Source organism: Pagrus pagrus, assembly GCF_965226575.1.
Source record: "Pagrus pagrus genome assembly, chromosome: 17".
Lineage (NCBI taxonomy): Eukaryota > Metazoa > Chordata > Actinopteri > Spariformes > Sparidae > Pagrus > Pagrus pagrus.
This window is the reverse complement of record NC_140201.1, coordinates 3,650,852-3,665,290: the sequence shown is the minus strand read 5'-3', so window position 1 is coordinate 3,665,290 and position 14,439 is coordinate 3,650,852. Positions and strand designations below refer to the sequence as shown.

General features: G+C 42.2%; 1 protein-coding gene across 1 annotated transcript in view; it reads left to right on the top strand.

Moving 5' to 3' along the window:
* Nucleotides 1-1,120: 1,120 nt before the first annotated feature.
* The window catches only part of dbpa (D site albumin promoter binding protein a), a 34,687-nt gene continuing 21,368 nt past the window's right edge, over nucleotides 1,121-14,439 (top strand). Inside the window, exons 1-3 of the mRNA XM_084379826.1 lie at nucleotides 1,121-2,096; nucleotides 8,911-9,182; nucleotides 9,650-9,887. Of these exons, the coding sequence (XP_084235952.1) occupies nucleotides 1,901-2,096; nucleotides 8,911-9,182; nucleotides 9,650-9,887 (706 nt within the window). The 5' untranslated portion in view covers nucleotides 1,121-1,900. The remainder of the gene's footprint in view (nucleotides 2,097-8,910; nucleotides 9,183-9,649; nucleotides 9,888-14,439) is intronic.

Genomic DNA, 14,439 nt, shown 5'->3' with positions numbered 1-14,439 from the left:
TTTTTTTTTTACCTAAAAATGTTTTTTACCCTCGAATACATCAATACAAAAATTCAGTTGGTTTTCACAGATTAATTTTTTTCTTTTCCTGAAACTTTTTTTCTTCACTCGGGTTCCCGAAAACAAACAAACAAAAAAATTAGCCTGTTTCACATATAAATTTGTGTATATTCTCCTGAAAAAATCTGTCTCACATATGAAAGTTTTTTTTTCCCCCTCGAACACATAAACACAAAAAACACACACATGGAAAAAGAAATTTTCCCGAAAAAAAACAAAAATTTCAGTCAGTTTCACACATGATTTTTTTTTTTCCTGAATTTTTTTTTAATCACTTGGTTTCCTCCCCCCAAAAATCAGCCAGTTTCACGTGAGGATTTTTGTCTTCCTAGGAAAATTTTGTTTTCTGCCCGGTTTCAAAGATGGAAAAAAAAATTCTTCACTTGCCCTCAGGGCTTCCGTACATCGGTCTATCGGATGACCACACCTCTGTTACCATATTTATGGCTCTGAGTAGCCCAGTCACCAGAAAGAAACCACAATACTTTGAATGTCTGCGTTTATACATATCATAATCAACATTTCTGAGGGTAAAGTGACATTAATATGAGCCTTTTTATTTGGAGGTGTTGGGGGGTGGACGATGGTAAATATTGTGTTGTTTTTACCATTCTTGTGTCTGTTTTACAATGTGTTATTGTGATTTTATGTGAATTGCTGCTATGAAAGTGAAATTGCCCTTGTGGATTAATAAACTTTAAAAAAAAATCTGTCTGTTCATGATTCTTGACTTTGTTCTCCGTCTTTTCTCTTCCTGTGTGTTGTTATTATTGTGATTGGGAGTTGTCTTTTCCCACGTGGAAGTTCACATTTCCCAGCTTTCCCATGGGCCGCGAACGCACTCCGGTGGAATCGAGCGGAGGGGGGCGTCGCCGCGGGGCGTGGCCGATGTATGCAAACGATCCACGCCCCCAAGCGCCTTTCCCCCGTGAGCGGTGACGTCACGCGAGCGGCCCGTGTTGGTTCCAGCTGACTGGCAGAGAGAGAGAGAGAGAGAGAGAGAGAGAGAGAGAGAGAGCGACGAAAATAGAGAGAGTGTGTGTGTGTGAGAGAGAGAGAGAGAGAGAGAGAAAGGGAGGGAGAGAGAGGAAAACAGGAGCCATCAGTCCCATCTATCTGACTCTCACACTACTGGATATTATTATTTTTTGGGGGGCTTCTTCTTTATTTCCTTCATCTTTCATATTTTTCGCTCTGATTTCAGCTCAACTTGTCTCCAGCTTCATTTTCTCTGCCGGAGACTCGACTCGACTCTTTCTAATCCTCTTTCATTGCACGGGACGACTGAACATCCGCATCTCTCGCTGCTTTTTATTTTTATTTTCTCACAAGATCTCCGGCGGGTCAACCGACCGACCGACCGACACGACCGACCGACCGACGGACCGGGACCGGACCGGGACCGTGTGATCCCAAACTCAAAGGAGGACTTCACTCATTTGGTCTTCCTGTGTCGCTCATTACTGCGGAGTTAGTTTTAAAGGTTTGACAGCAGCAGCAGCAGCAGCAGCTCCTGAAGGCTCAGCCAGTCTGAGAGGATGAGTTACACCAACATGCTGCCATCTCGGAGATAAACCCTCTTTTTTTTTTCTTCCTCCACTTCGTTTTCTTTTGCACGTTTGTCTTCATGGGACGGGCGGAAAAGCGGGACATCAGGTGGAGATCTTGAGCGCACCTCACCTGTCTGTCCGCCGTCCGCGCACCTTTTGACGGCGCGCCTGTCAGTCAGCACCCCTAATTGGATTATTTCGATCTTGAACTTAAACGGTCTGCGGGTCCAGCTTCTCCTCCCCGCACCACCTCCCCCCTCCACCTCCTCCTTCCTCCTGCCTTGGAAGTTATGTCAAGGCCTCTAACTCAGCTCTTACCGCCGGATCTGCCTGCCGGGGCCACCAGCCCCCAGTTTGGGGCCAGCAACCCGGCTGGAAGTGGCCCCCAAGGTGGACACCTGACCTCCATGACCAACCTGAAGTCACTGCTCCAGCTGCCGATCAAGGCCGACCAGAGAGGCCCCAAGGACTGCTGCGAGATGAAAGGTGAGTGCGTGCACGTGCGCACGTGCGTGTGTTTGGGAGAGAGAGAGGGAGGGAGAGCGAGGTCTTATCTGCACGAAAACTTCTTAAAGGGACAGTGAGGAAAATACCAACAAGTCTCTGCAGGAGGATCGTGAAATGTACTTTTACTGTAAATCAAGTGTATTAACATGTCTGACGAGAGATTTACTGAAGGTGAAGTGTCGTCAGACTCTGGTGGGTTTTATTCTGTCGGTACAGCCCGGCTGATACTTGTTTTTTGGGGCCGATACTGATCAATATTTATGATCCCTCAGATTGTGGTTAATAAACACCTGTGACAAAGATTTGTAACGGTAACAGGAAATCAGTCAGAACCAGACTGATACTGGATTTCTGGGGGCGATACTGATACCGATAACAATAATAGGATGTATAAAAAAAAACATTTGACATATCGACTTTATTATCTCTTTCTGCAATGCTCTCAATAAAAAAAATTAAAAAAATGTCGTAGAGATGTGGTTGTGACACCGGCCACAGGCAGATATCGGCTGACTGATATCGGTCGCGCTCTAAAAACAGTTTATCGTTTAAAATGAACTCAGTTCACTGAAACAGGAAACTTTACTGTGAAATTTTCAACAGACAACATGTTTGTCGATACCGATATATCTGTGATAGGCTGATATCAGTATCACCCAACCGATATATCAGTGGGGCTCTAAAACATAACAAACTTTAACTATAAATTCACATTAGAAATGTTTGAAGCGTCCATCAGCCAACATACACACCGATACTGATGCATCTGTGATAGGCTAATATCGGTCGACAGATAAATCATTCGAGCTCTAAAAACAATGAACTTTACTGTCTAAAATAACATCAGTTCACTGAAACAGTCAATTTAATAAATGACCCGAGCATCATTTGTGGCCGTATGATCTCTAAAAAGAGAAGTTTTCATATCAGACAACATGTAGATACAAAGTATCCGTCCAGTATTGGCTAACTGATATCGGTCGGGCTCTAACAGATGACAAACTTGTAACTATAACTGCATCTTAGAGACATCTGAAGGCTCTTTCAGCCAACATATACACGATACCGATGTGTCTGCAAGGGGCCAATATCAGCCGGCTGATAAATATATATCGGTCGAGCTCTAAAGACAATAACATCTATTGTCCAAAATGACTGAAACTGTCAACTGTCAATTTGATAATTATAAATTACCTCGAGCGTCTTTTTTCTGCATTTACAAGAAAAGTAAACATCATATATATCGACACGAGTATATCTGTGATCGGCCAAAAATATCGGCCAGCCGATTTATCGGTCGAGCTCTCGAAGACACATAAACATTAAAATGGACCTTAGAAGCAACTATTTGGGCTTTTTCAAGTAAAAACACCACAAATTCTTTCATTAAAGCTTCTTAAATGTCATGATATGATATTAAACTGCTTATATTTGGATTTTAGACTGTCGGTTCGGATAACAAACAACAAATTTCGGGTATTTTTTTGACATTTTAATCAAGAAAATGAACAGTAGATTAATCAAGAACGTAAATCTTAAGTATACGTTGCAGAGCATCTGCTCAATATGCAGAAATCACAGGAATATCACACTGATTATTCACTGGTGTGTGTGTGTGTGCATGTGACTGAGTGGGTAGGTGTGATTGTAAAAGACAGATCTCCTGCTTATCCAACACACACACACACTCACATGCACACACACACACACACACACACACACACTGTTTTCACTTCAGCCTTCCTCCTTCTGGCCCCGCTGCATTTACAAAAAAAAAAAAATTAAATGTTTCCTTTTTGCATTTGGTGGTGAAATGAAGTGATCAGGAGGAGGACGAGGACGAGGAGGAGGAGGACGAGGAGGAGGAGGGTTAAAAAAAGAAACACAATCTGGAGTGGATGCCATCAGAATACAGCCAGAGCAGCAGCGGCAGCAGCAGCAGCAGTCGTTCGTGTTGAATTTTGATTCTGCGCTCTGTTTAAATAAAGGTTTCTGAGTGAGACCGAATTGTTTCCCATCCACCAGCTGCCATGACAAATATTAACCAGGCTGCCTTCTCCTTCCTCCCTCGCTGTGGGGATGTCATAACTCCCAGTCAGCTGCTCTCTCTCACACACACACACACACACACTGGTTTTTGTTTGGTTTTAGACTCATTCAACACAATATATGAAGTCTGACTCTATTAAAACCCTAAAATAAGCCTCTTGTCACAGTGACGACGTGCTAAAATACACAAAGATAAATAAATTGAACACACGAGAGGGAGAAAAACAAAGCACTCCCTGCTTTTTTTGTGTGTTTTTGGCGACCCCTGGTGGCCTGTCGGTGTGACTGCACCTCTTTTCTGTAGAGGGTTTTTTGTGTTGCTTTGCATGAGGGGGAGGCGATGATGGTGAGCGCGGCTGACAGCCTCTCCATGGAGTCAGAAAGCAGCTCAGAGGCCTCGGCCGGCCTCATTGTCAGCGGCCACAGTCTCCCAATGATAGGTGAAGCGTTCAGGGGTGCAAAGATGGTGGTGGTGTTTTTTTTTTGGGGCTTTTCTCGCTGCAGAGTTTCACTCGTTCATCCTCCTGCTTTTTTTTTTTTTTTTTTTTCCTCCCTGGCTGGCTTTGTTTGACGCCTTCACAAACACCCACTCCATCTCGCACATCTCTCTGTCTGTCGTTGAGTTTTTCCTCTCGCTCGTTCCTGTCTTGCTCTCCTGCTCGTCCCTCTGCTGATTTGCATTTTCTCAGGCTTCGTGTCGTCTTTTTACAGTAGACACTCGGCTCTCAGCTCCTCTTTTCATTCTTAAACTTGTTGTTTCCCCATTTATTTTGACGACCTTTCATATTTTTTTATCTTGCACAGAAATGTAAAATAGGGGAATATCTCCTGACACCTGCAGGCTTCCTGCAGGTGTCAGGAGATATTCCACTATTTTACATTTCTGTGCAAGATTTTGTCATTTGTGCATCTGAATAAATAACTTGTGCACACAAATCTGATTAGATTAGTTTCAACTTTGCATTTCTTTCCTCAGTACATGTAGCATCTAGCGATTAATGCTAATAGCAGCCATAATCAGAATAAACAGCTGAATATGAATATGGTGTAAAACAGTAAGTTACGCTCCTGAGGAGGAACTTAAAGATGTAATATGTAAGATTTGGTCTTATGGGGTGCCAGTTAGCTCAGTTGGTAGAGCAGGCAGCCCATGAACAGAGGCTTTGTCCTCGCTGCAGAGGCCCCAGGTTCAAGTCCTGGTCTGGGGCCCTTTGCTGCATGTCTCTCAAGCTGTACTGTTAATAAAGACCAAAAAAATAATAATGAATAGTCTTATTATTATATTGGTACGGAAGCTCTGAGGGGCCAGTGAAGATTTTTTTTTCTGGTGATTTATTTTCTAAATCCGATCTTAATTATTTTCTAAAAAAAAAGTTTTGCCAGGATGATTAATTTTAAATTTTTCAGTCTGTGAAAACAAAACAAAAAACTTTTCCAGAGAATTTCATGTGTGACTCCAGGTGAATTTATTTTTTCCAGGAGAAAAAAGAAATTTGTGAAACAAAGTGGACATTTTTTTCCCCAGGAGAAAAACAAAAATTCTGGAGAAAGATTGTGAAAAAATTTCGGCCAAAAAACCCCCAACTTTTTTTCTGAAAGAAAAATTTTTTTTTCATGTGTGGAACTGGTTTTGTACGGCTCATTCTTCATGTGCCTTATATTTTTCCATCGGTGAAAAAAAAAGTTTTCTGGAGAGTTTTTCTTTCATGTGTGAAACTGGGTGGTTTCCCCAGGAGAAAATGCAAATTCTGGAGAAAGATTGTGAAAAAAATTTCATCCAAAGAATATTTTTTCTGAAATATTTTCCCTAAAATGTTCATCTTCACAAAGTTTCATACATGAAAAAAAGATCCCCCCGCCCCCCACATTTTTTTTTTGTGTGAAATTTTTTTTTTACTTGGTTTCCTGAAAATTTCTTTCACCCAGTTTCAAATGTGAAAAAAAAAAATTCTGAAGAAAAAAAAGTTTTTTCCTGAAATGTTTTTTCCCTTCAAAAACAAATTCTCCCTCGCAAAAAATCAGTTGGTTTCACACATGAAATATGTTTTTACTGAAATGTTTTCTTTTTTGTAAGGCTCATTTTTCAAGTCCCTTATTTTTTATGTTATCTGCAGAATTTTTTTTTTTTTTTTTTTTTGTGAAACTAAGTGGACATTTTTTTTTCCCCAGGAGAAAAATAAAAATTCCGGAGAAAGACAAGAAACAAAGAAATTTCACCCCAAAAATATATTTTTTTTCCTGAAATTCCCCCCCCCCCCAAATAAATTTTTTGTACCGAAACTGTTTTTTTCCCCAAACTTTTTGACTTGGCTTCCCGAAAACAAACAAACAAAAAAACTTTGGTTTCACATATGAAAATTATTTTTATTTTCACTTGGTTTCCCGTAAAAAAATCTGTCTCACACATTTTTTTTTCCTGAAAATGTTTTTTCCCCCTCGAACACATCAAAACAAAAATTTGTTGTGTTCAAATTTTTTTTTCAGTTTGTCAGTTTCACAGATGATTTTTTTCTTTTCCCCAAAAAATGTTTCACTTGGTTTCCCGAAAAAAAAAATCTGTCTCACACATGAAATTTTGTTTTCCTGAAAATGTTATTTTTTCCCTCGAACACGTCAAAACAAAAAATATTTTTTTCTTTTCCTGAAAAAAAAAACAAAAGACAAAATTAGCTGGTTTCACATGTAAAAAAAATATTTTTCCTGGGAAAATTTCTTTCACCCAGTTTCACACATGAAAACGACAGAGCACTGATTGCGTCGACTGATAGGAGCCATTTTTCTGGCAAGAAAACTGGATAATTCTCAAAACATGATCTACAATCTACAAAGCCAACCTTTATTATGGTGATCGGATTGCTCTGAAAGGAAAATTATTATTCCTACAAACCTCTGATCGGTTGGTTGTTTTTCCAATTGGACCAACATCCATCAGTGAACACGACACCAGATCATCTGACTGACATGTCAGCAGAGATCTAGAGGTCTGGCTGCAGACTAAGTGCATCACACACCTTTTAAATTAATACTCTTCTTCTGTTCACACCGCTCGTTTTATTCTGTCACTTCTTTTTAAATTTCTCTCCTGACTTTGGTAATGAACTCACAGTAATTTAGAAGAACCTGGCAGGCAGCTGAGGACGATGACGAGGATGAGGATGATAGCGGAGAGATTATGACGGACATGGCCTTGACTCTCTGCTCTTCCTCTCCCTCCCTCCCTCCCTCCCTCCTCTGCTGTTTTCACGTTGTAATCTCTCTTGTCTTTATGTCCTTTAATCCCTTTAAATTTAAATTTCCGGCCTTTTCCTGATGCTCTCTCTCAGCCTCTCCGGCTTTCTCATTACTCTCTCTGCTCCCAGCACCAGTTAAAAATGCTCTTTTATTACTATTTTATTGGGTTTTTATTATTCAGCGTGCCATTTATTCAATATGCACTTTTGGAGGCATAATTCTGTAGAATAATATTATGAGAGGATCATCGACGTACTAAACAATCGCTCTTGTTCTTTCCATACGGTCCAATTAAATTAGTCTCCCGGTTTACTTTCAGGGTTTTCATTTATTTTTTCTGCTGATGGTTTATTGATGCCTGATGTCTATATCTATCTTTCCATCAGACCCCCTCCCTCCCTTCGTTCCTCTCCGGGAGGTCGGAGTGCAGGGTCAGTCAAGTCAACTTTATTTATAGATGCCTTTTAATGATCGCAGCTAAGTGCTCAACAGAAAGCAAAGGACACAGAAGCACAAACCTCAGCCGCTGTTCATCAGACAACAACAACAACAGCCTCTGGAGCTGTTTTTGTTGATCGTCAGACAGACAACAAAGAACATTCACACGATTGTTGTGCAGCTTTGAGTTTCGGCAGAAGTCTCGTCAGTTGGACGTTAATGCGAGGAGACCTCGCAGATCTGGATCACATCCAAAAATCTGCCCGTCAAATAACAATCTGAGAACAAGGCTGCGGTCCAAGAAAAGAGTCAGATCTTGTGGAACAAAATGTCCATTATGTGCCTTGCTCAAGGGCTGACAGATGGCAGCGACATCTCTTTGTGGCCACATCTTGTAGTTACGATTGATGCACATCAATTGATGCTTTTAAAGATGTGATATGTAGGATTTCTGCATTAAAACGTTGAACTTCTTCTCAGAGTTTCCAACAATGTTGAAATCCAGAGAAATCCACGAGTTGACTCAAGGTTACGGAGCGTTTATCTGGTCACCTGTTGCTAAAAGTCCTGGCAGAGAGCGAGGAGATGGGTGTTTTGATGAGCATCATACTCCACCAGCGTGTGATTTACCCTTCAAAACCTGGGACCATCTGGCAGCCAGACATATCTTTAAGCACTTGATCTAATACGTCCTGTATGTGCTGGAATATTTCCCTTAATAATTTGGACACATGAAAGTTTCCAGGCAAATTGATTTGACATCATCATCATACACTTTTTCCAACGTGGACACAAAGCATGAAAAGTGCTTTGTTGGGTTTCATTCAAGCATCAATAAATCATTTGTACATTAGTTCGAGGACGGTTTAATAACGGTAAACAAATGAAACCAGTGAAAATGAGATCATCAGCCTCTTTCTCTGCAGTAAGAGTCGATCTGCTGGATTGTCAGAGTGAATATCGGCTCTCGTCTACGAACCAAAGGAAGGAGAAGGAGATTTAATTAGCGTCAGTTGTCAGAAAGAGTTTGAAAATGAAATAATCTAACAGACTTCTTGTACCTTCTTCTCTCCAGACAAAGACAACAAGCCCGTGGACTCTGATGAAGACTCGTTGGGCCCCAATGGCGGCGGCCCCGGCGGGGTGACAGGAACCATCGGGTCCAGCGCTGTGCGGCCACTCTCCCAGTCGGCCTTCCTGGGCCCGCTGCTGTGGGAGAGGACCCTGCCATGTGACGGAGGCTTGTTCCAGCTTCAGTACATGGACCTGGAGGAGTTCTTGACCGAGAACGGGATGGGGATGCACAGCAATGGGCCCAGCTCCACCAGTGCCCAGATCCCCTCCCAGGTAAGACCGGTTCACTTAAACCGCACCAAGCTGTAAGACAAAAACGATACTAACTAGCTTGACTTTTCACAAATTACTTTATTAGCTAACGTTACGAAGCAACTAACGACAGATCCATGCCACGTAGCTAAGTTAAAGCTAGCTCGCCAACCTTAGATTAGGTTTAAGTAAGCTAGTTTGCCGTCCCTACCTTGCATCGCTCTTTCCTTGTGGCTCTGGTGCAGTGCTGTCTGAGCTGTAGTCTCTCCAGTAAACACACCGACCTGCAGAAATATGCAGAAAAACTTGAGTAAAGTAGGCCTATAAGAACAATACTTAAGTACAGTACAGCCAAAGTTTGGATACACAAATTCAGTGAGTCGTATGGATGTACGTGTATTAATGAGCCGAGTTTAAGTGCTGCTCTCTTTGTCTATGTTGGGATTTAGACTGATGATAACCTCACATATTTCTCTCTCTCCTCCCAGAGCTCCCAGTCGGCGGTGCCCAACCAGAGCTCCCAGTGTCCTCCGACCTCCCCTCCGCCCTGCTCCTCCTCGTCCTCCTCCATGTCCTCTTCATCCTCCTCTTCCTCGCTGCTGGGGCTGGAGACCGTCCAGCCGCAACCGCCGCCGCCGCCACCACCACCTCAGCAGGGGCAACAGCAGCAGCAGCAACAGCAGCAGCAGCAGCAAGGCATGATGGGAGGACCTGAGTGTCTACATGGTGAGTGACAGTGAACATCGACTTTCTCCATCAAAAGTTTTAAGATTTATTTGATATTTTGAGATGTGAGATCACTTTTCTTCTCGTGGCTTCTGAGGAGGCGACAGAGATTAAAATTGACATCTTCTTGTGAGAAGGCGACATTTTCTGCACCAGCTAATACAGTCAGACGTATATGAAGCCGTACATGCAGAGGCCTTAATGTGTTCTGGCAGTAATGATGACACAGACTCACGATACGTTACATTAACTAACCCTCTTCAGCAATAACCGCAGTAAGATCTTCTCTAATTATATCTCCTGATAAATGGCTGACACCCTGTTCTCCGGCCCGTCCTCGGCTCCCTCCGACAGCCTGTTTTCATCCGTTATATATTCATAATTTATTGTTTCTTCTCTCTGCTGCCGCTTTTGATGTGAACCAGAACTGCCAGAACATCAGAGGAGCTTTTCTGTCCGTCTTTCTTTTATATTTTTTCCGTCCTCCTCTTGGAGATTTCACAAGTCTGACAACTTCCAATTCAAATTGAAACCCGTTCTTTATCACGCTGACGGTCATGTTCATCCTGTGAGCCGTCGAATGAATCATGGCAGCTAATTTCATGATTTATTGATGACAGATTGCCAGAGGTCTTTGTTAATGTTCGGCGGTTGTGTAGACATTTAAAAAGGAAGGATGAGACAATGAGTGATGGAGATGTGTGAAGTTCTGTCAATGTTTGGACTGAGACGAGGAGACAAAAGTTTTTTGTAACTGTTATCATTGTGACGGAGAATCTTTGGGTTGAACCAACTCTTCTGGTTGTTGGATCAGATTTTTACACGTTTAAGAGAAGCAGGGCTGTGATGCTGCTTCGCTGCAGGGACACTCTGTTGACAAACCACCGGACAGGAGGATTTAAAGATGCAAATCACTGTAACGGGAAATGCTGCACAATGGTTAATTGTTCCCCGACTTCAGCCTTAAGGCAGTGTCTCCTCCAGAAGTGCTAGATTAAAGGGAAGTTTAAGAAACACGAGCCTTTCCCCGGCTGTTGTTCTGTAACGTGCAAGCCTGAAACGCACGCTTTTGCGAGAGTAGACGAACCACTGTAGGAGTCCATAACGCAGGAGATGTCGGGTGTATGGCAGATATCCTTTTCTTCCTAAAGCCAGTTGTCTGCTTTATAAAAGAGCCAGAACCAGGAAACATCGAGCCAATCACTGCACAAGATCCCCGAATTAGAAGTTGGTGTCTTTAAAACTGTGTACATGTGTAGTAGAAATATAACCTGTGGAGAAAAAACACATTTTAAACCTTATTTTTGGTCAAAGTCATCAAACCTTTTAAGCTGTTTTTATTAGATTTTTATGTCCCTTTGCTCCCTGAAACTGTAGTTTCCTGTTGCAGCCTGAAACACCACAGGTGATAGCTGGAAGAGTGAACCAAAACAATCGGCTGAAAGATGCTAAAGGGGCTGCAGAGTTGTGTAATGATTCTCTGTGGGATTTAGCAGCTTAGCTCCTTCACTATACTCGCTAACTGGCCGCTGACTTTGGAGCCGTACAAGCAGAAGCATTGTTGCTGAAATTTGTGAAGTTAACCAAAACAATGGGCTGAAAGACGCTAAAAGAGCAGCAGAGTTGGGTAGTTATTCTCTGTGGGCTCATCTTCACGAGCGACACCTTTCACATTACTGTTGGCCGCTCGATCCTTTGTTAGCGTAAGAAAATCCTGATCCGTGCAGCTGTAAAACTAATAGCTAGCTTACAGCTGCAAATATGAGGAAACATCCAAACAATGAAACTGAAGAGTTACGACTGACAGTGAGGCGCTATCCCGTTTCAAAAAGCAGACATCAGCTTTAACGACTGCTTCTCGCTTTGTTGTTCGACATATTGTTTAGAAAATGTTGCCCGACTGGCTCGACGGCAAAAAGCGATGTTTTTATCACGCAGTCGCAATCAGCGTGAACCTCATATTTGTATGCACGGTCCCTCATATCTGTGCTTTTCACAACTCCTGGTTTTCACAAACATTTGCATACCTCTAATACAGTATGCAGTTATCTGAAGGCCGCTGCAGGCGGAGACGAGACATCAGAAAAGACAAAGACAAAAGTGCCCAGCAGGATCTGAAGAAATCTGACTGGAACATTGTGTTTGTGTTGTTTTTTTTATTGTGAGTCATAAACAATGAGAGAGGAGACGTTTCAGTGTGATAAAGAGCTGCAGAGTAAATAAATAAAATCAGAAAATTAAATAAAAACCGTTGTGAAATGAGACAGATGTGAGGAGGAAAGACAGAAAGCAGGATCGAGCTGCTTCAGAGGAGCGAATACAAGTGGATACTGCTGCAAGGCTGTGTGTGTGCGTGTGTGTGTGTGTGTGTGTGTGCATATCTGCCTGAGTGCCTCTGCAAATGTCTATGAATATACCTCGTGAGTGTGTGTTTGCGTGCATGCCTTCACGTGCACATGCTTTTTTTTGTGTGCGTCTGTGCAGTACGCTGAACTTCGAACATGCATATGAGAGTGTCCTCTTTATTTCAGCCATTTGCATGCAACTGTTTGGGCTTTAATGTGAGCATGCTCGTGTGTGTGTGTGTGTGTCTGTGTGTGTGTGTGTGTGTGTGTGTGTGTGTGTGTGTGTGCTCTTTATTCTGAATTATAAACACGTGACTGGGTTGAGCATGATGCATCCAGCCAGAAATCCCTCAGGTCGTGGTGGAGCTGAAGTGTTACTACAGAGCTGCAGAGACGGAGATGGAAAATAGACTGGTTAGAGAATAATCCCGTCCACATGCACGTTTGAGGTTGATTTTAATTTATTCTGGGCAGAATGGATGAACAGCTCAGAGGGAGGGAAACAAAAACATGGATGCAGCTGTGGTTTTTCATAAGGCGCTTTGATATCATCCTTTTCTGTTTGTTTGTTCCCTAAAAAATGCAATAAATCTGAAATATCGACATCAGCGAGGATTAAACGGAGGTCTTTAGTTGAGAGTGGACAAAAATGGAGTCGAGTGGATTAATGCTGCGAGATCAAACTACGACTAAACCGACCGTGGTCACGTAGCTGGACACATAACTGCTGCAAGGAAACCCAAGTCAACACAGTTTACAGTCGGCAGCAACTCACAATTATTTTCATTATCGATTATTCTGTAATCGATCGTTCGTCAATATAAGCAGATTCTCACATTGAAGAAGCAGCTATTTTTTTAATGTGTGTGCTTCAAACATGACTGAAATGATAAATCGATGATCAAAATAGTTGGTGATTAATTTTCTTTCGATCGATCATTATAGCTGCAGTTTACTGGAAGTAAAATACGCTTGTGGCAGCTACTGTCAGTTTGGCTAACGCTACACATGCTATGCAAGATTTGGACAGAAATATAGACACAAGCCCTCTCAAAGTATGTAATGTGATAATAATAATGTTAGCAACTTACGAACTGGTATTTAAAGGGAAAATTCACCCAAAAATAAAGATTCAGTCATCTAATCAGCTGCTGATGGAGCTTCACAGCAAAACAGTGTTGCAGCATCTCCTCAACCACTGAAGCAGCTGGAGACTCGTTTTAAAACGTAATCCAAGTCTCTGAAAGCCTGAATGGATCTGAAGAGATGTTACTTACACCCAAAGTCTTCACTGTAGCTGTGGAGTGGAGGCACCAGCTCGACTGTGTGTCGAGGGTGTGAATAACTTTTTCAGATCAATATTTCGTTGACTATTAGCTAAAAGGAACGCGTCCTTTAAAATCTGCAGTGTATCCCTCACATCAGCACTAAAGCTGAGATTAATTTTGCTCGATCATTTGGAAATTTGACATTTCCACAAAAAAGTTTAAAAACCAGCAGAGAGCCCAGCCCAGTGTTGATATTTTAGATGGTATCTGCATTATCATCATCACTACTGATGCTCCTTAACACCCACTGAGCTGCAGCCAGCGAGGTGACATGTTTTGGCGTTTTTGTGATCGAAGAGGAGGAAATCTGCTCCTCAGAATTCGTTGGAAGTTAAAGAAAGGCGCTCACTGCGACTTTAAGATCGTGTTTCTTTCCTGATACAGAAACAGCCCTTTGTTTTCTGCGGAAAGGAAACCTGAATCACTTTTACTTGCAGTTCAGATCAGCTGTTATCTGCTGCATCTTCAACACTTCCAGGTCACTTCACTCAGTCACAAACCCTCCGAATCAAAAAACAATCTAAAAACCTCAGATTCCCACGAGTGTGTTCATGCACGCCGGAGGACACATGAACTCATTGACCTGCGATGTGTTTGGAAGGAAGCATCTGCTGCATGAATGTTTCACTGCTATTACAAAAGGCGGTCCTTAATGGTGATCACTTATTAAACCGACGATAACAAAGAAGAACGCTGCATGTGAAAAAACACACGAGCCGCAGTGAATAATGAATAAACAAGAGATCCAACAGCAGACAGTTTGACACGGGATAAAAATAAAACAAGTCACCTGGAGAGAAATCCAAAAAATCTGACTAACAGCCAAGATCTTAATCAGCTGCTCCTTCGCCTCGAGGCTGATCTGTGCACCAGACTTCA